The 23994-nt window shown below is 37.8% G+C and overlaps 1 protein-coding gene across 1 annotated transcript in view; it reads right to left on the minus strand.

The window, feature by feature from the left end:
* The window catches only part of LOC127217081 (melanoma inhibitory activity protein 2-like), a 153163-nt gene that overhangs the window by 108814 nt on the left and 20355 nt on the right, over window positions 1-23994 (minus strand). Inside the window, 5 exon segments of the mRNA XM_051177917.1 lie at window positions 6484-6519; window positions 6994-7054; window positions 8461-8561; window positions 20557-20702; window positions 23506-23596. Of these exon segments, the coding sequence (XP_051033874.1) occupies window positions 6484-6519; window positions 6994-7054; window positions 8461-8561; window positions 20557-20702; window positions 23506-23596 (435 nt within the window).

Here is a 23994-nt window from a genome sequence, read left to right on the forward strand (position 1 = left end):
GCAAAACTCCCAATCACTATAGACAGAAAAAAAGAATCAGCCAGATTTTCACAATACATATCTACATATCCAGGCCTACAGAAACTTCTGTAATGAAAACTCCAACACAAGGAAGTTATCTAGGCTCATGAAGACATAGGCAATAGATGACCCCAATTCATCAGAACCCAACTTAAAAACAGGGCAAATATATTCAGAATACCATGGCCAACAAAATATCTAAAGCAAATAAGCATTAACAATCAATGGTACTTACTTTCCCTCAACATTAATGGTATTAAAACACATATAAAATAACACAGGCTAAATGGATAGCAGGACAGAATCCATCTTTCTGCTGAATACAAGAAACACAGATAAGCTTCAAAAGCAAACATTAACCCATAGCAAAGGGTAGTGAAAAGAACTTCCAATCAAATGGACCCAAGAAACAAGCAGGTGTGGCTCTCCTAATATGTAATAAGTTAGATTTTTAACCAAAATCAATCAAAACAGATGAATAAAGTCATTTCGTATTCACCGTAGAGAAACCCATCAGCACAAAATCTCAATTCTGGACATATATGTCCCAAATACAAAGGCACCCACATTTGTAAGAGAAGCACTACTAAAACTCAAAGTTTACATAAAACCTCACATACTCACAGTGTGATAATTCAACACCCCAATCTCACCACTAGACATTTCCACCAGATACAAACTTAACAAATAATCAAAAGAACTAACAGAAGTTATGTCTCAATTGGGTTTAGCAGTCATCTATAGAACATTCCAACCAAACGCAAAAGAATGTACCTTCCTCTCTGCTCCACATGGAACCTTCCCTAAAATCGACCACATAACAAACCTCAACAGATACAAAAAATTGGAATAGTCCCCTGTATTTTATCAGACCGCCATGCTTTCAAGCTGGAATTCAACAACAACACACCTCGCAGAAATCCTACAAACTCACAGAAACTGAACAGTGCACAATTGCACCTGGATCACAGAAGAAATAATGAAAGAAATGGAGGACTTCCTAGAATTCAACAAGAATGAGGACACAACATATGCGAACTTATGGGACACCTTGAAAGAGTGCTATGAGGGAAGTTCATTGCGCTAAGTGCCCATATGAAGAAAACTGAGAATAGTCACATTAGAGAATTAACAGCAAAACTGAAAGCCCTAGAACAAAAAGAAGCAAACTCACCCCAGAGGTACAGAAGCAAGGAAATAATTTGAGGGCTGAAATCAATAAAGTAGAATCTTGGAAAACAATACAAAACTCAATGCAATAAAGAGTTCACTTTTTGAGGAAATGAACAAGATAGACAAATCTTTATCCAAACTAACACAAAAGCAGAGAGAGAATACACAAAATAACAAAATCAGAAACAAGAAAGGAGACATAACAACCGACACTGGGGAAATCCAGACAAGTTTCAGGTCATACTTTGAAACCCTATGCTCCAGAAAATTTAAAAACTCAAAGTAAATGGACAAATTTCTCAATAACTATCACTAACTAAAATTAAATCAAGAACAGATGAGCACCTTAAAAATACCTATCATCCCCACTGAAATAGAGGCAGTCATTGGAAGCCTCCCAACCAAAAAAGTCCAGGGCCAGATGGCTTCAGTGCTGAATTCTACCATAAATTCCAGCTAAAGCTAATAACGTAACTCCACAAATTGTTTCACAGAATAGAAGTAGAATGTTAATTACCAGACTCCTTTTGCAAGGCCACAATTACCTTGGTAACTAAGCCAAAAGAAGACACAACAAAAAAGAGAACTAAAGACCAATATTCCTCATGAATATTGAGGGTAAAATTACTCAATAAAGTACTGGAAAATCGAATCCAAGAACACATCTGAGAAATCATCCAACATGACTAAATAGGCTTCATCCCTGGGTGACAGGGACAGGTCAACATATGAAAATCTATCAATGTGATCTACAATATAAACAAACTGAAAAAGGAAAACAACGTAATCATGTCACTGGATGCTGAAAAACCTTTGAGATAGAGGTCTTGGAGAGATCAGGGATAACAGGAACATATCTAAATGAATAAAAGCAATATACAGTAAACCAACAGCCAACATCAAACAGAGTGGAGAGATTAAGGCAATTCCTCTAAAATCAGGAACAAGACAATGCTGCTCTCTTACTCTCAATATCTCTTCAATAATGTACTTGAAGTCCTAGTTAAAGCAATAAGACAACAAAAGGAGATCAAGAGGATACAAATTGGAAAGGAAGAAGTCAATCTGTCACTATTTGCAGGTAACATGATAGTTTACATAAGTGACCCAAAATAACTCTACCAAGAAACTCCTACCACTGACAAACACCTTCAGCAAAGTAGCAGGATACAAGATAAACTTAAAAAAATCAGTAACCCTAATTTATTCAGACGACAAAGAGGTAGAGAAAGAAATCAGAGAAACATCACCCTTTACAATAGCCACAAGCAACATAAAGTATCTTGTTGTAAAGCTTACCAAACAAGTAAAAGACCTATATAATAAGAACTTTGTGACTCTAAAGAAAGAAATTAAAGACGATACCAGAAAATGGAAAGATCTCCCATGCTCTTGGATAGGTAGGATAAACATAGTAAAAATTGAAATCTTACCACAAACATTCTCAGTTTCAATGAAATCCCTGTCAAAATCCCCACACAATTTATCACTGATCTTAAAACAATAATAATCAAGTTCATATGGAGAAAAAAATGACTGAGTATAAAAAAACAACCCTGTACAATAAATGAACTTCAGGAGGCATGACCATCTCTGATTTCAAGCTTTACTATAGAGATGTACTCTTGAAAACAGCCTGGTATTGGCAGAAAAATATACAAGTAGATCTATATAATCAAATAAAAAATCCTGACATTAACCCACACACCTACAAACAACTGATTTTTGATAAAACACCTAAAAGCATACAATGAGCAGAGGAAATCATCTTCAAAAAATGGTGCTGGCACAACTGGATGATAGTTTGTAGATGACTGCAAATTGACCCATGTCTATAGCCATACATAAAACACAAGTCAAAATGGATCAAGGACCTCAACATAAATCCATCCACACTGAACCTCTTAGATGAGAAAGTAGGAGGTGCCCTTGAAAAATTGGTACAGGAGACTGCTTTCTTAACATACCTCCGTTAGCACAGACAATTAATAAATGGTAGGACCTGAAACTGAGAAGTTTCTGTAAGGCAAAGGACACTTGACAAGACCCAACAACAGCCCACAGACTGGGAAAAGATCTTCACCAATCATACATCGGAGAGAGGGCCGATCTCCAAAATATACAAAGAACTCAAGAAACTAGTCACCAAACACCAAATAACCTATTAAAAATGGAGCACAGATCTGAAGAGAGAAATCTCAATTGTGGAAATCAAAAAGGCTTCAAGACTCTTAAGAAAGTACTCAACATCCTTAGCTACCAAGGAAATGCAAATCAAAACAATTTTGAGATAACATCTTACCAGAAATACTAAAATTAGGAACACCATGAGAACTTATGCTGGAGAGGATATGAAGAAACAGGATAACCCCTACACTGCTGTCAGGAGTGCAAACATGTACAGCCATTTTGTAGATCATTATGGTGATTCTAAGGAAAAATGGGAATCAGTCTATCACAGGACCCAGCAATCCCACACTTAGGCATATACCCAAATGATCCACATCCATGCAAAAAAGGTATCTGTTTACTATATTCATAGCAGCATTATTTGTAATTGCAAGAATCTAGAAGCAACCTAGATGCCCCTCAACAGAAGAATAGATAATGAATATGTGGCACATTTACACAATGGATTACTACTCTGCCAGAAAGAAAGAATGTAATATTGAACTTTGCAGTCAAGTGGATGGAACTTGAAGAAACCATCCTGAATGAGGTAACCCAGTAACAAAAAAGAGGGACATGGTACTTATTCACTTATATGGATTTTAGACATAGAGCAAAGGATCACTGGCTTATAATTTACAGTGCCAGTGATGAGACTAGGATACAAGACATTTCTAAGAGATTCATACATGATCTCTCATGGGGGGGAGGAAAAGATCTCCTGAGAATATTCAGAGTGGTGGGGCAGTAAGTGCATAGGGGACTAGGAGAAAGAGAAGGGCAGGAGAGGAAAACACATGACATGAGACTAGAAAGATTGAGTCAGGGAAGGAATAGACGAGAAAAAGAGAGAGAGAGAGAAATACCATAAAATAGGGAGCCAATATAGGATTCTATAAAAAATGATTACAGAGAAATGTACAGAGACCTACAAGTCTCATCCCAATTTACAATTTGAGCAACATCTGCTAGGCTACTATAAATGCCCTTCCCTGATAAAGAGATTGATTACTTACTTATGTACAATAATTGAGCCCTCATCTAGAAGCTGATAGAAATAGAAGCAGATACACACAGCTAAACACTGAGCCAAACTGGAATCCAGATGCAGAGAGGGAGGACAAAACCAGGCTATAGAAACACATAGAGACAACTGACCTAAACAAGGAGGAGCTAATGGGTCCCAGAGTGATAGCTAGGAATCCAGCATTGGAACAACTCAGACCCCCTAAACATGGGTCTCAGAAGGCCTGGCCAGTCTAAAGGACCTCTGACAGTGTAACCAGGATGCATCCCTGATCCATAATAGGATTTTGGAGCATGTACCCCATGGAGTGATACTCCTTTCTCCTAGAGGCAAGAGGGAGGGCCTAGTTCCTACTCCAAATGATTTGACAGATTTAGATGACCCACCCAAGAACTCATCACCCTACATGTGGAGTGGGGAGATGTTATTTGAGGGTGGTGGTTGGGCATGGGAGGGTAGAAGAAAGGGAGCAGGAAGGGATGGAGCAGAAACTGGGATTCATATATAAAATAAGAAAAATAAATAAATATTATAAATAAATAAAAGAGAATTGGCACTTATTGTAGTCAATATAAAACATTTTTAATTTTGGGAATTATTCAAAAAGGGAATGAGTTTTAAGCCATACAAATGCATAAATGTAAAGCTGGAGTTTTATTGGTACTTGACAATTAATGTTGCTGTTTAAATGCAGTATCAGAGCCTAAAATCATTTGATGATGAAAATATCCAATCATAAGTGGCTAGCAGACTAACATAGAGCAAAGTCAATGGAAATGGATGGTCCTTAGGTCCATAATACTGGAAATTACAAATGTCTAAAACAGTTTCACAGAATGACAATACAGGTCAATTTTAATAACTAAATACAATCTGTACATATCACACTACTATTAAGTATAAGACCATTCACAAACACAATTGCAGCAGTTATTATTTGTATGTGTGTATTTGTTGGTAGTGTGCAGCACCATGCCCAACTTAGTTATAATAAATACCAAGAACCTGCAATACTCTCAAATAATCATTAATAAAAGCCAAACATATGGTATTCTACATGCTTCCCATTCTGTTGACTCTACAGATCAGATATAGAATATAGAGTACATTAGATAGATCAATGCAAAATGTAAGCTTACCATTTATAAGTAGCAAATACTAACACTCTTCAAATAAAAGGGACACTACTGTCAATAACTTTGCAATATACATGAGAATTGACTTTAGCCAACTAATGCACTTAACATCCACCGTAAATATAGCTTAAATATATTTTACTACTATAATTTTTTTAGCTAGGCAATGGTGGTGCACAACTTTAATCCCAGTACAAAGGAGGTAGAGGCAGGTGCATCACTAAGGCCACCTTGGTCTACAGACCTAATTCCAGGATTGCCATCAATACACAAAGAAACCTTGCCTCAAACCCCTGCTCCAAAAAGGATGTTTCTCTGTGTGTAATTATTTTCCAATTGTAATCATAAAAATCAATTTTAAACAAAAAGGAATTCAGTACAATACCCTGAGCTAGTAAAATGTTACAATTCACTTAACTGTTTTAAAATTTTATTTAGTTTTATGTGCATAAGTGTTTCTCCTGACTCTGATATACCTGGACTTATAAGGTGCTCACTGTATGACACATAAATATGAAGATGTACACATGTTAGGTGTGTGTGCATGCACACGAGTGTGATTGGAGGTGTCTTAAGAGGACAGAAGAGGGTCTAAATTCACCTGGAAGTAGAAGACAGGCAAATGTGAATCATCTGACTTGCTCAGAACCAAACACAGCTCTGGTCCTCTGGAAGAGCAGCAAGTGCTGAGCTGAAATACTGAGCTCTCTCTCCAACCCCCAAAACTCCTTCTCAAGACTTTGTGATTTTAAAACTAATTATATTCAGAGGGAAATGTACAAGTAAAGCACAGAAATAAAAGATTAATTCTCAGTGCTTCCTATGGTCTGGCCTAAATATGATTTAAATACTGGTAAAATTAATAAAATTCATAGAAAGTGATTATTTTTAAATACCGTCTATACCTTTAACTAATATAACATGAATAGTATATGTTAGGGGGACTTAAAAACTTACCCAATAGTCATGTTCCCTTTGTTCATGAGCCATAACCTAAAAAACAGTTATTAAAATTATTCATAAATAAAAAACTTTCATTGCCACCACTAAAATTCATGGCCCAAACCATAATTCCCACTGCCGAGGCATCTCTGAAGCATTATAACCATTTTGAAAGCATAATTTCACATATACAGATGATTTTCTCTCCTGAAATTTTAAACAAACCTGAACATAAGGTTTTTAATGCCAACAAACTGCAGAAGATGATCAACTACTAGAGTTTCCAAGGAACAGATAACAAGCACAACATGGGACTGTGATGGTGCCAGACAGTGCTGTGCTGTATAATACTCATTCCAAAAGAAAGGAAAGCTGCAGAAGTTTTTTATTTCAGCATCTTTGGCTCCCTGTGTATATTTCAGTTTCACAAAACACCTCAGGAGTGATGAAAGCTACAGTCCTGCATCAATTCTTTCCAGTCAGAGTGCTCTAACTGCATATACAGCTGTCACTTGACACACATACCTGCACTTGATAGGAGCAAATTGTTCTCTCCAATTCTTCTTCGATATCCTTGGCACGCCGTCTACATGGAACAAATAGTTACTCCACTGTTCTGACATATAATAAAGAATAACAGCATGTGGCTACAAGAATATTACTGAGTGTTCTTCCTTATTTAATTATAACCACAAGACTCCTCTTTTGAGAGATGCTGACAGGTATTAAAGACCATCTTCTCCTCCCCTAAGTCTAATGTCAATTAAACTATGTGAGCACTATTACTTGGATGTGCCTAACACGATGTCATAAAAATTTACACAGTACAGAAGGTATCAAGCAGCCTGTTCAGGGGCTCAGTTACAGTCTTACCATGCCTCCATCCTAAGTGCAAAAGTCTCAGGCACATGCAAGCATGCCTGATCATCTGGTTTTCATTTTCAGGACTCAAAATCATGAAAGATAAACTCAGATCCTAATAAATTAACAGAGTCCCAGAAAAGGAAATCGTTTTTGTTTGTTTTGTTTTGTTTGTTTGTTTGTTTGTTTACTTCAAGACAGGGTTTCTCTGAAGCCCCAACAGTCCTAGAACTGGCTCTGTAGACCAGGCTGGACTTGAACTCACAGAGATCCACCTGCCTCTGACACCAATGCTCAGCTCAGGAGAGGAACTCTTAAGAGGTAAAAGTATAACTAACTTACTGTCTTTATGAAACAAAAAAGTAATTTGTCCTTTTAGACAAAGCCCAAACTTACCCTTCCTAAGGTTGATAGAAGTGTTTTATGACTCAAATTGCTGTGGTGATCCTCTAACAGACATTCTAGTGTTTCCTCAGGTCCACTGAGGACTGAACCAAAGACTAGCTAAGCATTTACTAAAATTCTAAGAGTGGCTTGTTCATTTCATGGCAAACTTGCTGAATGCTAATACTGTGTATATTCTTTCCCAGCTGAAAAAATATTCATGAATGAGCTTGAATTAACTGCTCATCATGTCCTTCTTGACGACAGGGTCTCACGCAGGTCAAGCTAGTTTCAAGCTCACGATTTAGCCAATATTGGTCTTGATCTTGTGACCATTCTTTTCCACCTCCCAGTGCCAACACACACAACATCCATACCTATTTATAAACTTCTTCATGTTAACATAAAATATGCTTATACTTATATGTCAAAATCCCCAAAAAGAAAATTTTCCTTTTTATATTCTCTGAATATCAATAAAATTCCACGAAATTCAAATACAAAGTAATGAAACAAAAATATGCCAATTCGCTTAGTAGTTGTGTTAGGACACACAAGCCTTTAGTCCTAGCACTTGGTAGGCATAGGCAGGCAGATCTTTGAGTTCAAGGCAAGTCTGCCTCCAGAAAGAGTTCCGGATGGGTCAGGGATACAGAGACCTTGTCTGAGATCAAACAAAACAACAAAGCCATTTTATTTTACTGCTTCCTGATGCCAAGCATCAAAATAAGAAAGAGGATGTCTTACCTATAGGTGTCTAGTTCTTTGTTCACATGGTTGGTTCTCTTGTTGACTTTGAAAAGTTCTTCCTCTTTCTCCAATCGACAATTTTCCTCCACTGTTATTTTCTTAAAAAAAAAAAAAGAGTTTTTCATTCCTTTTAATGTATGTAATCAATATAATCAACTACAATCACAAACAGTGTATCACACAAAGCAATTGCCATACACCACAGCAAAGGCCATGTGCAAAAAAACAAGAAAAAAAAAATTGTGTGTCTCTGATATGGAATTTGGCACTGGGAAAAAGTGTGGTTGCAACAAACCCTCCACTTCTGTGGAACTTCCTGGCTCTGCCCTGAACCCACTGGACCCACCTATCCACTCAGGTACACCTTGATGCTACACTTTGAACCCCACCAACTGGCCTCTGCCAGGGGGAGCAATCTCCAAGAGAACTTGGATTATCCATGGTTGCAGACATCGAACTCCTGACCCAACTACATTCACCAGGACAGCAGCGTAAAGAGAGACAGAAACTCCACATTCACACACTGGAATAAGTGATGGGAAGACAGAAATAGAAGAAAATGCCCAACAATAGAAATAAGAGTATGATAAACCAGAATCTAGGGACTCGACACCAAAAAGAACTAAACATATCAAAACAGATGAAGAAGAGTATGACTTAAAAAAAAAAAAAAGTTCTTAAAAATAACACAGGCCCTCAAAGATGCTATGAAAAAAAAATCCCTTAAAGAAATGGAAGAAATCCAGACTAATGTGGTTTGATCAAGCCAGACTGCCTGAAACAGAGTACAAGGTGATCCTACATTCAAAACAGCTGGACAAAGCAGCCTTACAGACTTCTGCCAGGATTTCTGAATCTTCTTCGAATCCCCCGTAACTGCGCCCCTTACCAGCAGGAAGTAGTTTGGAAAGAACGCCCAAATTCCCAAATATTGTGTATATATGTTTGTTTTCATTTAAATGGACTTTGTTATATAAAATAAATTAAGAAAAGAAATGCAAAAAAAAACCAAACAATAAATTGGAAGAAATAGAGAAAAAGGACACAGAATATATGAGTGAAATAAAAAAAAAAATCTCTTAAAGAAAGTATAGAAAGCAAAGAAAAACAATAAAACAGATGAAGGAAGCAATTCAAACTGTTCAAGACCTGAAAACTGATATAGAGACAATAAAGAAATCCCTAATTGAGGGAACGCTTAAAACAGAAAACCTGGGTAAATGATCAGGAACTACAGACACAAGCGTAACCAACAGAATATAAGAGATTGAAGAGAGAATCTCAGGAGTTGAAGATAAACTACAGGAAATAGATTCATTGACCAAAGAAAATCTTAAATCCAACAAAACGTAGTAGAAATGTGGGATAACATGAAAAGGCCAAACCAAAGAATAATAGGCAGAGAAGAAGGTGAAGAACCCCAGCTCAAAGATGCAGAAAATATATTCAAAAAAATCATTGAAGAAAACTTTCCCAATCTGAAGAGAACTTTTCCAATTTGAAGAAATTATGCTAATGAAAATACAAGAAGCATACCCAAAACCAAATACACAGGACATAAAACAAAACAAAACAAAACAAAAAAACTCCCCTTGACTCATCATAATCAAAACATCTAACATACAGAATAAATAAAAAATATAAAGGACAAGAAGAACAAAGGCCAGGTAATTTATAATGGCAGACCTATCAATCAAAATATCAAAATTACACCTGACTTCTACATGGTAACTCTCAAGGCCAGAATGTCCTGGATAGATGTTCTACAAGTACTAAGAGTTCACAGATTCCAGCCAAGGCTACCATACCCAACAAAACTCTCAATCACTGTAGATGGAGAAAACAAGTTATTTAATGACAAAGCCAGATTTTCACAATACATATCCACAAATCCAGCCATGGAGAATGTTCTGGAAGGAAAACTCCAACACAAGGATGTTAACTACAATAACAAACAACTAGCCAATCGATAACACCCCTTCACCAGAACCCAAATGTAAAAGCATAGGAAATATACACAACAATACCACTGCCAACAACAACAAAATGAAATCTAAAACAAATAAGAATTAACAATTAATGAATGAATGGTCCTTACTTTCCACCAACATTAATGGTCTTAACTTGCATATAAAAAGACACAGTCTAATAGAATTGACCTGAAGACAGAATCTACCCTTTCGGTGTAAAAAAGAAACACATCTAAGCTTCAAAGACAGATACTAACCTAGAGAAAAAGGGTTGGGGAAAGAACTTCCAATCATTTGGGCCCAGGCAGCAAGAAGGTGCAGTTATCCCAATATCTACTAAGTTAGACTTCAAACCAAAATCAACCAAGAAAGATAAAGAAGGCCATTTCATACCCATCATAGGAGAAGTCCATCAGTACAAAGTCTCAATTCTGAACATCTATGCTCCATATACAAAGGCACCCACATATATAAAATAAACACTAATAAAACTGAAAGCTCACATAAACCTCACACATTACCAAACTTTTTATGGGGCTTGTTACACAAGTCACACAAATGCACAAATAAGAAAGAGAACTACAGACCAACATCACTCATGAACATTGATCCAAATATACTATATTAAATACAGGTATATTGAATCCAAATTCACATCAGAGGACTCATCCAACATGATCAAATAGGCTTCATCCCAGGGATGCAGGGATGGCTCAACTTACAAAAATCTATCAATGAGACCCACAATAAAAACAAATGGAGAAGGAATAACAACATTATAATCCCACTAAGATGCTGAAAAGGCCTTTGAAAAAATTGAACATCCTTGGAAAGATCAGGGAAAACAGAAACATACCTAAATATAATAAAAGCAATATATAGTAAACCAACAGCCAACATCATACTGAAAGGAGAGAAGCTTAAGGCAATTCCTCTAAAATGAAGAACATGACAAGACTGCCCTCTCTCTACATATCTCTTCAATAATGTACTTGAAGTTCTAGTTAAAGCAATAAGAAAACAAAGGGAGAACAAAGGGATACAAATTTGAAAGGAAGAAGTCAAAATGTCACTATTTGCAGATGATATGATAGTTTCCATAAGTGGTCCGATAAACTCTACCAGGGAACTCCTATGGCTGGAAAACACATTCAGCAAATTACCAGGATACAAGATTAAGTTAAAAAAAAAAAACCTTATGTCTACTATATACAGACGATGATGTGGCAAAGGAAGAATTCACAGAAACATCTAATGGATCAAAGACCTCAACATAAAACCAGCCACACTTAGAAGAGAAAGTGGGAGGCACTCTTGAACAAATTGGTACAGGAGACAGCTTCCTGAACATAACACCAGTAGCCCAGTCACTGAGATTGGTAATCCATAAATGGGACCTCCTCAAATTGAGAAGCTTCTGTAAGGCAAAGTACACAGTCAGCAAGACCAAATGGCAGTGCACAGACTGGGAAAATTCTTCACCAACCCAACATCTGACAGAGGGATGATCTCTACAATAGACAAATAACTCAAGAAACTAGTTACCAAAACAACAAATGAAGAGAGAATTCTCAATAGAGGAATCAAAAATGGCTGAAAGAGACTTAAGAAAGTGCTTAACAGTCTTTTAGCCAACAGGGAAATGCAAATCAAAACAACTTTGAGTTACCATATTATTCTTGCCAGAATGACTTAACTTAGAAACACCAATGGCAGCTTATGGTGGAAAGAATGTGGGGAAAGGGTAACACTCCTTCACTGCTGGCAGGAGTGCAAATTTGTACAGCCATTTTGGAGATCAGTATTGTGGTTCCTCAGGAAAATCGAAATCAGTTTACCACAAGCCCTGGCAATTCCACCCTTGGGCATATACACATCCATGTTAACAGAGACATCTGATCATCTGTGTTCATAGCAGCAAGAATCTGGAAGCAACCTAGAAGCCCCTCATCTGAAAATTGATAAAGATGTTGTCCATTTACACAATGGAATACTACTACTCTGCTGAAAAAAAAAAAAAAAAAAAAAGAACAATGGAATCTTGAAATTTGTAGGTACATGGATGGAACTTGAAGAAATCATCCTGATTGAGGTAACCCACTCATAAAAGAGGAACATGGTATTTACTCACTTATATATGGATTTGAGACATAGAGCAAAGGATTGCCAGCATATAATTCTCACCGCGAGAGAAACTAGTATACAAGGAGGAACCAAAGACAATAATACAAGGTCCCTCAGAGAAGGGGAAAGGACAGGATCCCCTGAGCATATTGGGAGTGGGTGGGGTCAGTGAGTGGAGTGTCAGGAGAAAGAGAAGGGGAGGAGCAGAGCACATGTGGGACCAGGAAGATTAAATTGGGAGACTAATACATGAGAGAGAAAAAGAAAGAGAATATAATAGAGGGAGCCATTATAAGTTTGAAGAGAAAATTGACTCAGAGACCTACAAGGATAACCCCAATTATCAATCTGAGCAATCGTAGAAAGTCTACCTTAAATTCCCTTCCCTGATAATGAGATAGATAACTAATTTATATGCCATCATTAAGCCCGCACCTAGTAGCTGATGGCAATACAAGCAGAAACTCACAGCTAAACACTGAGCTGAACTCTTGGAATCCAGTTGTAAAGAGGGATGAGTGATAAGAAAAGTGGTCAAGACCAGGCTACTGAAACCAACAGATACAGCTAACCTGAACAAGGGACAGCTCATGGCCCCCAGACTGATAGCTGGGAAACCAGCATTGTACTGAATCAGATCCCTGAACGTGGACCTCAGTTAGAAGGCCTGGGCAGTCTAAGGGACCACTGACAGTTATACCAGGATGTGTCTGTGGTGCATAAAAGGACTTTGGGAGCACATTCCCCGTGGAGGAATACTCCTTTAGCCTAGAAGCAGGAGGGAAGTTCTAGATACTACTCCAAATGATTAGACAGATTTTGATGTCCCCTCTTGGATGGCATCACCCTCCCTGTAGAGTTGGGGGGGGATGGGATGTGAGGGTGTGAGCGGGCCATTATGGAAGGAGGGAGTGGGAACTAGGATCAAGTTTTATTATAGTAAGTCACTATGTTTGTTAGTAAGAGGGCCAATAACTACAAGTATGGCTTGTGTTGTTTTGTTTGGTTTTTATGACAGTGTCTCATAATGTAGACCTGAAAATCACATTTTAAACCAGATTGGCCTCTAATTCACATAGATCCACCTGTGTTTGCTTCTTGAGTGCTTGAAGTAAAGTTTGTAGACCCAATATTTTTAATTGGTAGTCAAAAATAATAAGAGAGTGAGCCCAATCCCCACAGAGGGATAGTCTCTTAGCCTAGACACAAAGGGGAGGACCTAGGCTTTGCCCCAAATGATGTGACAGACTTTGATGATCCACCATTGAAGGCCTCACCCTTTCTATGCAGCAAAAGAAGGATGTGATGGGGTCTTGGGAAGATGGGACGGAGAGAGAACTGGGATTGATATCTAAAATAATATTGTTTCTAATTTAAACTTTTAAAAAGGAAAAAAGAACAAGAGAATAAATAATCCCAACACTAGCAGTAACCCTGCACTACTTTTTTTCTTTTACTAACGAGTAACAGGTAAATTATTGAACAGTTACTGTGTGCCAGAACTGTTACGAGACATTTCTGTGGGCAATTAAACTAGTCAACAGCCATACAAAATTATTATTTCCATTGCATAAAAATGAAAACAAGGTACAGAGAAAGCAATCAGATACCATGTAACAATAAGTCTCTGAGAAATGAAGCAACAAGGCATTTCATCACTGTGTGGACATCAGAGTATACTTAAAGAAACAAAGATGGCAAAGAATCAATGGGTGGCATTGTCCTATTTGTGGTCCATTTTGTACCACCATGTTATTATATGACACATGATTGTCACCGGGAGCAGGCTTTGGGAGCATATGGCCTCTTCCTACTTCTAGTTTTATCGTCTTCTTCAACTTTAAGGGGGTTATGATCTCTCCTCTTCCTGCTCTAAAAACATGCTCCCATGCTCCCCTCACTATCATGGGCTCTCCCTTTGGAACTGTACACCAAAACAAGTTCTCCCATCTACTAGTTGCCTTGACCTGAATAGTTTGGTATTTAGGTGCTTTTGTTTGTTTGTTTGTTTTCTTTTCTGCCATTGTATTTTATCACAGCAACAGAAAAGTAACTAATACAACCTAAATGTTGAAATTTAAACTCTACTGATAGAACTTCGAAGAGAAATCACATATATAAAGCAGTATACTAAACTTCTAGATTCAAATATTTCACTTCTTCCCAATATTAAACTTAAAGAGCTGAACATAATGTATCAGTCATGAAAAAAAAAAAACAAGAAAATAACGTGAATGAAAAAAAGCAATATAGAAAATAAGTTAACCAAAAGTATAGCCTATAGAGGCAAGAACTTATTCTGATATTTATACAGTTTTACAAAGTTTCTATGTCCTACCCTGAAGAACAGCTTGTGGCATAATTCAGCTTGATCTGTGAGTTGATTCAGAGCAGAATATATAATACTATTCAAAATAGACATACTCATTGGGCTTTTTGTCAACTTCTCACAAACTACAGAAACTTGGCAAAGAGAATCTCTACTGAGAAAAATAACTCCCCAGGACGTGCTTGAGGCAAGCCTGTGGGCATGTTCTCCATGACTAATTGATGTAAGAGAGACCCCAGCCAATGCAAGTGGTGCCACCCCTGGGTTATATAAGAAAGCTGATCAATCCATGGAAAGCAACGCAATAAACAGTCCTCCTCCATGGCCTCAATTTCAGTTGTGCCTAGACTTTTCATTATGACCAGTGTGATCAGGACAGCAACAGAAAATAAAGTAATACATTAAATCACAGTGTGAACACATACAAACAGAACACAATGCATATTTTCACCACTACTTTGAAAATGGACAAAAAAAATGTGTTGCACCTTTGAATTTTTAAGCATTATTCATTAACTTCATTAACTCATTAACTATTAACTGGTAAATTAGCAAATACTGGGGCCACTGGTTCCTGGGGTAATACAGGATTACTTCTCTGTTGATCACTTTTCATGAAACATATGATGTAAAGAATACACAACTTTGAATCCTGTGTATTTTATTTAAAACTCGCCATGGGACTGGAGAGATGGCTCACACCTAAGAGTGCACAAACTGCTCTGGCAGAGGACACAAGTTCAGTAATCAGTAACCACATGGCAGCTCACAAGCATTTGTAACTCAGTTTCAAGAGATCCAATGCCTTCTTCGGGCCTTAGAGAGCACCAGGCACAGGCATTGTGCATAGACATACATACAGGAACTCTCACATACACATAAAATGAAAATAAATATCCATGGGCAGGAGCAATAGTTCAGCCATTAAGAAGAGTACATCCTGCTCTTGCAGAGGACCTGAGCTCAGTTCCCAAGACCCATATCCAGTGACTCATAACAGCATGTTATCTACAATTCCAGGGAGGGCCAACATTTCTGACTTCTACATGCACCAGCACTTATTTTTACAGGTTCACACACATCATACATAATTTAAAAGAGCAAATCACAGTTTTGTTTCTTTATTTTGCTTTGGTTGATAAGATGGGGTTTCTCTATGTAGCTTTGTAGACCAGACTCACAAAGATTCAGCAGCCTCTGCCTCCTGAGTGCTGGGATTAAACGTGTACACCATCCATGCCCAGCATAATAAATCATTTTTTAAAACTAGATAAAATCTACAATGGTGGAAAACATCTGTTCCAAGCACTTGGGAAGTGACAGCAGAAAGATCAGGAGTTAAAAGTCACAGCTGACTGTAATCAGGGTCAAGCCAGCATGGACTACATGAAACAGTCAAAATAAAACACATCTTGGTTAACATAAGTTGTGTATTTCCTAAAGTAAATTCCCAACCAACAGCACTGTAAATTAAGACAAAACAAAGTTAATCTTATACATGGCATTTTTTTCACAAAGTATATTATGGCCTTCTCACCATCAAGAACACGTGACAGCACTCAAGCACATGCTTGGGTTCTATGTGAACAGGTACCTCACCAAATAAACAATTCTAAAAAGAAGAGGTAGTCAGAGAAGACAATTGTTTACAGAATGAGAACTGAAAGAAATTGCTGTGTTAGCCCTCAACCAGGAGTTCTCACACTGGGCCTCTCAGAATCTTCATCATTCTCAGTTTACAAATCAAAGGCCAGCAAATCTCTGGGGAAAAAAAAAACAGGCTTTAAGGTTACAAACAAATTTAACAATGGACTTTACATCGCACACACACATACATAAATACATGCACACTTAATGTATGAAGGAATAGGACAGACAAGGGACTTCCAAAGGGCAATAAAAGTCAAAGTGTGCTTGGTTTTATAATGAAAACTCTAAACTATAATTCTTATTAGGAAATCTGCAATTGCAAGATTGGTATCACAAGGGTCTTTTCTCTGCCTTATCTGGACATGTCAGGGCAATGTCTCATATTGCCATCAATATTTAAATACACTTAGTACAATTTTATTTACTTATTTTCATTTTACATATTAATCCTAGTTCCCCCTTCCTCCCTCCCTGTTTCCCTCTGTTCATACCCCCCATGCCCCCGACCACACTCCTCTCCCACCCCCCACTCCACATGTAGGGTGATGTCTTCCAGGAGGGGTCATCTAAATCTGACACATTATTTGGAGTAGGGACTAGGCCTTCTCTCCTGTCTCTAGGTTAAGGGAGTATCCCTCCATGGGGGATGTGCACCCAAAGTCCTTTTGTGCACCAGGTACATATCCTGTTTCCACTGTCAAGGTCCCTTAGACTTCCCAGGCCTTCCGGCAGAGACCCATGTTTAGGGAGTCTGAGTCAGTCCAATGCTGGAATCCCAGCTATCAGTCTGGGGGCCTAGTAGCTCCTCCTTTTTCAGGTTGGCTGTCTCAATGTATATTTGTAGCCTGGTCTTGTCCTCTCTCTCTGCTTCTGAATTCCTGTTTTGCTCAGTGGTTACTTGTGGGTGTCTGCTTCTGTTTCCATCTGCTGCTAGATGATAGCTCTATGATGGTGGATAAGACAGTCCTCAATCTCATTATCAGGGAAGGGCATTTATGGTAGCCCTTCCACTGTTGCTCAAATTGTTACTTGCAGTGAGACTTGAAGGTCTCTGGATATTTCTCTAGGTTCATTTTTCTCTTCAAACATATAATTGCTCCCTCTATTATGTTCCCTCTCTCTTCTCATCTATTCCTCCCCTGACTCAATCTTCCTAGGCCCACATGCTTTCCTCTCCTCCCCTTCTCTTCCTCCTAGCTCCCTCTCCACTCACTGCCCCACCACTCCCCATATGCTCAGGAGATCTTGTCCCTTTCCCCTTCTGTGAGGGAACATATATGAATCTCTTAGAATCCTCTTTGCATCTTAATTTCTTTGGCAGTGTTAATTATAGGCTGGTGATCCTTTGCTCAGTCTAAAATACATATATGATTGAGTACATACAATTTTATTCTTTTTGTGACTGGGTTACCTCATTCAGGATAGTTTCTTGAAGGTCCATTCACTTTACTGCAAATTTCAAGATTCTATTCTTTTCTTTTCCGGCAGAGTAGTATTCCATTGTGTAAATGTGCTATATCTTCTTTATCCATTCTTCAGTTGAAGGGCATGTTGGTTGCTTCCAGATTCTTGTGATTACAAACCATGCTTCCATGAACATAGTAGAACAGAAATCTGTGTTGCATGGATGTGGATCAGTTGGGTATATGCCTAAGATGGCGATTGCCGGGGCCTGTGGTAGACTGATTCCCATTTTCCTGAGGAACCGCCTTAATGATCTCCAAAATAACTGTACAACTTTGCACTCTCACCAACAGTGGAGGAGTGTTCCCCTTTCACCACATCCTGTCCAGCATAAGTTGTTCTTGGTGTTTCTAATTTTAGCCAATCTGGCAGCAGTAAGATGGTATCTCGAAGTTCCTTTATTTGCATTTCCCTGATAGCTAAGGACTGTGAGTACATTCTTTAGTGCCCTTCAGCCTTTTAAATTTCCTCTATTGAGAGTTCTCTATTAAGGTCTGGACCCCATTTTTAATAGGGTTATTTGGTATTTTGTTGACTAGTTTCTTGAGTTCTTTGTATATTTTGGAGATCAGCCCTCTGTCAGATGTAGGATCGGTGAAGATATTTTCCCATTCTGTGGGCTGCCGTTTGGTCTTGTCAACTGTGTCCTTTGCCTTATAGAAGCTTCTCAGTTGGGGAGGTCCCATTTATTAATTGTACATCTCAGTGTCTGTGCTACTAGAGTTATGTTCAGGAAGCAGTCTTCTGTACCAGTTTGTTCAAGGGTACTTCCCACTTTCTCTTCTATGAGGTTCTACGAGTTTCAGTGTGGAAGGACATATGATGAGGTCTTTGATCCACTTGGACTTGAGTTTTGTGGATGGCGATAGACATGGGTCTATCTGCAGTCTTTTACTCACCATCATCCAGTTGTGCCAGCACCATTTGTTGAAGATGTTTTCCTCCTCACGGAGTATACTTTCAGCTGTTTTGTCCTAAATCAGGTGTCCGTAGCTGTGTGGGTTAATGGCAGAATATTTGATTTAATTTCATTGGTGACCTTGTCTGTTTTTGTGCCAATACCAGGCTGTTTTCAGGACTATAGGTCTGTTGTAGAGCTTAAAGTTGAGGATGGTGATGCCTCCTGGAGTTTCTTTATTGTACAGGATTGTTTTAGCTATCCTGATTTTATTTCTTTTTCTGTATAAAGTTGATTATTATCCTTTCAAGGATATTGAAGAATTGATTGAGCACAAATATTGATTGGAAACCCACTATTTTCCTTTCAGTTTAGGCACTGGGAATATAAATAAAAGTACCATACTTCTTACAGAGTTTAAATTAATGTGAAGCGGAGGACGTTTAGAGAACAAAACAAGATGTGACGAGAAATAACGGAACAAAATAAGAGATATTGGTTTAGTTAGGGTACCGAGAAAGCCTTCTTTAAGATGACAGCGGGACCCCACATCTGAATGAAACAAAGATTCAAAAATGCAAGCACATAGAACACCACATAGTGAAAAAAATAAAAAGAAGGAAAGAAAAAGCTTGAAAGATGAAAGACCTTACCATACAGATGTGCTGGGCACACCAAAAATGAAGAAAGCCAATGGCAATAGATAGCAACAAAGAAAAGAGACATAGAATAGTCTATAGCTTCTCACAAGGTGGGTATGGTAAACTTGGTTCTGAGAATCTTGTTTTAAGTCTGTTTAAAACATTTGAGGGGGTGCAGGAAAGACTGTGACAGTATGCACAATTTATGTTTTAGGAGTTATTCTGAGTTTACAGAGAAAAGACAGTGTAGGAAGATATAAAGACATTCATAGGGCTACTGTAATGAACCAACTACTGCTAATGATGGCTTTAACCAGAGTATTGGTAGATGATAAAAAGCCATCAGATTAAAGGTTAAGAAATTTGACAGAATTTGATGATAAGACAAACAAATATGGGACACAAAAGGGGCACTGAAGGATGACTAGCAGCTGCCCTGTTCACAAATACAATGATACTGCCATTTAGTAACTACATCAAAGAATATTAAGCAAGACTAACTTGCGCAGAAGAAAGGAGTCAGTTTTATATACAATAGGAAGTTCCATCCAAAGACACCGCTCAGATTCCTGGACCCTGTATGTCAGCATGAGTTTAAGGCAATAATCTGATAAATGTTACCAGATACTGAGAAAGGTAGCTTGGGAATTCCAACATATTTACATTTTGTTCATGAAGAAAATCGTCCAAGACAAAATAACATTCTTAAAAATGAATGATGTAGCCAGGTGATGTAGGGCACTCCTTTAAAACTAGCAGTCAGGAAGCAAAGGCAGGTGGATCTCTCTTAGTTCAAGGCCAGCCTGGTCTACAGAGTGAGTTCCAGGATAGGCTGCAAAGCTACACAGACAAATCCTGTCTTGAAAACACAAACAAACACCAAATTAAAAAAAAAAAAGAAACAACATGAATGATTCTATGTAATTGATAACATCCAATAATCAATGTGTAAAGCCTCTAATACATAACATGCATTTAAAGACATTTCACTTGCCATTCACTGGAGTTACCAAACACCTCTCACCTGTGAAGCATCCTTTCATTGTCTTGGTACAGCTCCCTCATCACTGTGATTTTCCTTTGAAGCTTCTGTTTCTCGATTTCAAGTTGTGTATTACCTGACTGCAAAGACACTTGTTCAGACTTGAGACTTCGCATATGCTCTAGACAAAGGTACAAAATCATAAAGAAACTAAAGGAATTAAAGAAATTCTTCAGTTCTTAATAAAGAAATTAAAGGAATTTCATACAATTAAAAACATATTAAAAATATTAACGATACACAAAGTTGGTCAGATCACTGTGACTTCAAAACCCACCTACTTTATAAAGATACTAATGCAAAGAAGCCTTAAAAAAACAACACAAATTATTTTACCATTATACACTCAAGCTCTTTTTTCTAGTGTCTTACTTTATCTCATTTTAAAACTTTTAAAACTAAGTGTTTGGGAGACGTGGAGGGCAGGGGCTCAGAGGGAAGGGGACTGGGAAAAAGTATAGCTCAATTAAAAAAACGCGGGGGGGGGGGGGGGGCGGGGGGGTGTGTGGTGTGTGTGTGTGTGTGTGTGTGTGTGTGTGTGTGTGTGTGTGTGTGTGTGTGTGTGTTCACCTCAGCCTGCATGCCCAGGTGGGCAAAGGTCAGAGGACAACTAGCAGGGGTCTGTTCTCTCCTTCCACTGGAGACTGAATTCAGACCATCAGGCTCAGAAGAAGGGGCTTTATGCACTGAACCCAGACACTATAATAGGGCACTGTACAGGCCAGGTGCAGTAATTTTAAGCCTATATAAAGCAGACATGTGAGAAGCTGAGGTAGAAATGTGAGGACTTCAAGAAGCCTGGGGTTACATAGAAACATGCATTTAAAGGAAGGACACTATAAATTACCAAAAAGGCCAGAATCTATGGGAGATGAGAGATGGTTAGAGAAAAATGCTCCCATATGTTAAAAATTAATTATTGAAAAATTTTATGATGCATTAAGGAAAGAATGTTGGAGCTGGAGACATGGCTCAGCAGTTAAGAGCAATGAATGCTCTTCCAGAGAACCTTGGCTCAATTCCGATCACCCACAGGGCAGCTCAAAACTGTCTGTAACTCCAGTTCCAGAGGATCTGACACTCTCACACAGACATATATGTGAGCAAACTCCCAATAAAGTAAATAAATAAAAAACATTAAATAATTTTTTAAAACACCATGGAAAAAGAAAAGGTGGATTTGGAGGAACGCTCTACACACACAAGAGTTTCCCATATTATTTGGTGGGGGGGGGATTAAGACTGGCCAAGAGAAGGAGTAAACAATGGAATAACTGGTGAACTAATTGCTTGCTACACTGGTACTTCCTACTAAGATACATGTACGTTAATGTATGCCTCGATAAAGCTGCCTTGAAAACAGAGTGCCTATTCCTCTCTGTATCTTCCACACTGTTACTACTATTCTCAGATAGCAGCATTTTTTTAATTAGACTAATGTTTTTTCAGGTCTAATAACAATACAATTAGTATAATCAGTGAGTAGGGCAATTTAATCCAATGGTTCAATCTTTTTTAAGCATTTTGCTCATTAAAAGTCTTAAAGGCCTTTGAGACCCTTTTGGCCTTTTTCTCATCAGATCTCAACCCTGGTCTTGAAGGTTATAAAGAAGATAAAGTACACTGAAGCTGGCCTCACAACGATGAAGTCTGGTATAGAGCATAGGTCAAGATTCAAATGGTTCTGGCTATCGTTTGGAAGACAGAATAAGTTAAGAATGAAAAGGAAGAAATGTGAAGTTCTGGGCAGCCGTTGCAATGGTTGACTACATATTGACGTTTCTTGTATTCATTGAGAGGATTATTTTGTTGATGTTGATTTCTGGTATGTTTATATTCAGCTGTGTAATCAGTGAAGGGGCTTTGCCTGTGATCATAGGTGTAGAGTTAGAAACAGGCAGGAAAAGCATCAGGCAGGTAAAAATGAAGCTCTACAAGCAGAAGTTTTTGTCTTATGTTGCATCATTTAAGCAAGTGTAACAGGATCAATAAAGCCTGTTTTGAAAAGAAAATATAGATGAGGAGAAATAAAAAAAAAAGATGCCTGTGGTTCCATTCTGAGTTAACCAGCACAGACATTTGAATATGTCCATCCATTCTTTTCAGATATAAAAATATGAATTTATTTCATTAACACAGTGAGATGTGATATACCTTTTACAGCACAAACACAACTGGCAAAATCTATTTTTCAATGTGAACAAAATCAGCAAACTTTTTTAATGCTTTCCATAAAAAAATATATTTTTACAGGTGTAAAGCCACTCTTGTGTATGCTAATAAATTATATGAATATATTAAAATAGTAGACATTACAAGCTCAAGTCCTGAAGATCACTTTCTCAATTTTAAAAAATGTAAGGAAAAAATTAAATTTAAAAGTTTTTAACATCTAAAACTATATCCAACATTGTACTCCTTGTGGTGGCTTGAGTGAAAATGTCACGCTAGGCTCAGAGGATGTGACACTATTAGGAAGTATTGCTTTGTTGGAGGAAGTTGTCACTGAGGGTGAGCTTTGAGGTTTCAGATGCTCAAGACTGACCCAGTGGCATTCTTCCTGCTGCCTGCAGATCTAGATATAGAACTCCTGGATCTTTCCCCAGCACCATGTCTGCCTGTGTGATCTTCTGCAGTGCAATTACTATGGAATACTACTTTATGGTATACTTATAATTTGCAGGCCCTAGAACTCTGAACTATAAGCCAGATCCAATGAACGTCTTCCTTATAAGAGTTGCCATGGTCAAGGTGTCTCTACATAGCAATAGAAACCCTAACAAAGATGCACCATACTCCACATTCTTACATACTTTTAATAATTTACATAAATATAAGAGAAAATGGACTACGTTTACCACTGAAAGTAAAACTCAGAAGTAATTCATTCTCTTTAAGGAGACATGCTCGTCAAGAACCCTTACCTGTAAGATCATCATTTGTTGCATCTATTTCAGATAACTGAGTATAAATTTGGTTTCTGTCTCCTTCTAGGGTTTTTAACGAAGCACTTAACTTCAAAGAAGGAAAAGAAGAAGAAAAGCAATTATCAATTACACAAAAGAAACACACATCCCCAATATACCCCATACTACTGTTCTGCAGTTATTTTCCCTGTGATGATGTTATCATGGACAACATAAAGACATCAGTGCAGCTGCCAAAGCAGCCTTCACCCTATACAATCAGGACTTTTTACACAGATTAACTAAAAACTGACAGAGGGAATAAACCAGAAGAAAACACAGCTATTATTTATTTCTCAAAAGAGTATATAGAACCATTGGAACCAGAAGAAAAGAATGCACATGGGGAATGATTAAATAAAACAATAATATTCTGAAGATATCTTTAATGGAAGAAATGAGTGTACAATTTGAACATTTCTAAATACTATAATTATAAAAATTTCT

Source organism: Phodopus roborovskii, unplaced genomic scaffold, assembly GCF_943737965.1.
Source record: "Phodopus roborovskii unplaced genomic scaffold, PHOROB, whole genome shotgun sequence".
Classification (NCBI taxonomy): domain Eukaryota; kingdom Metazoa; phylum Chordata; class Mammalia; order Rodentia; family Cricetidae; genus Phodopus; species Phodopus roborovskii.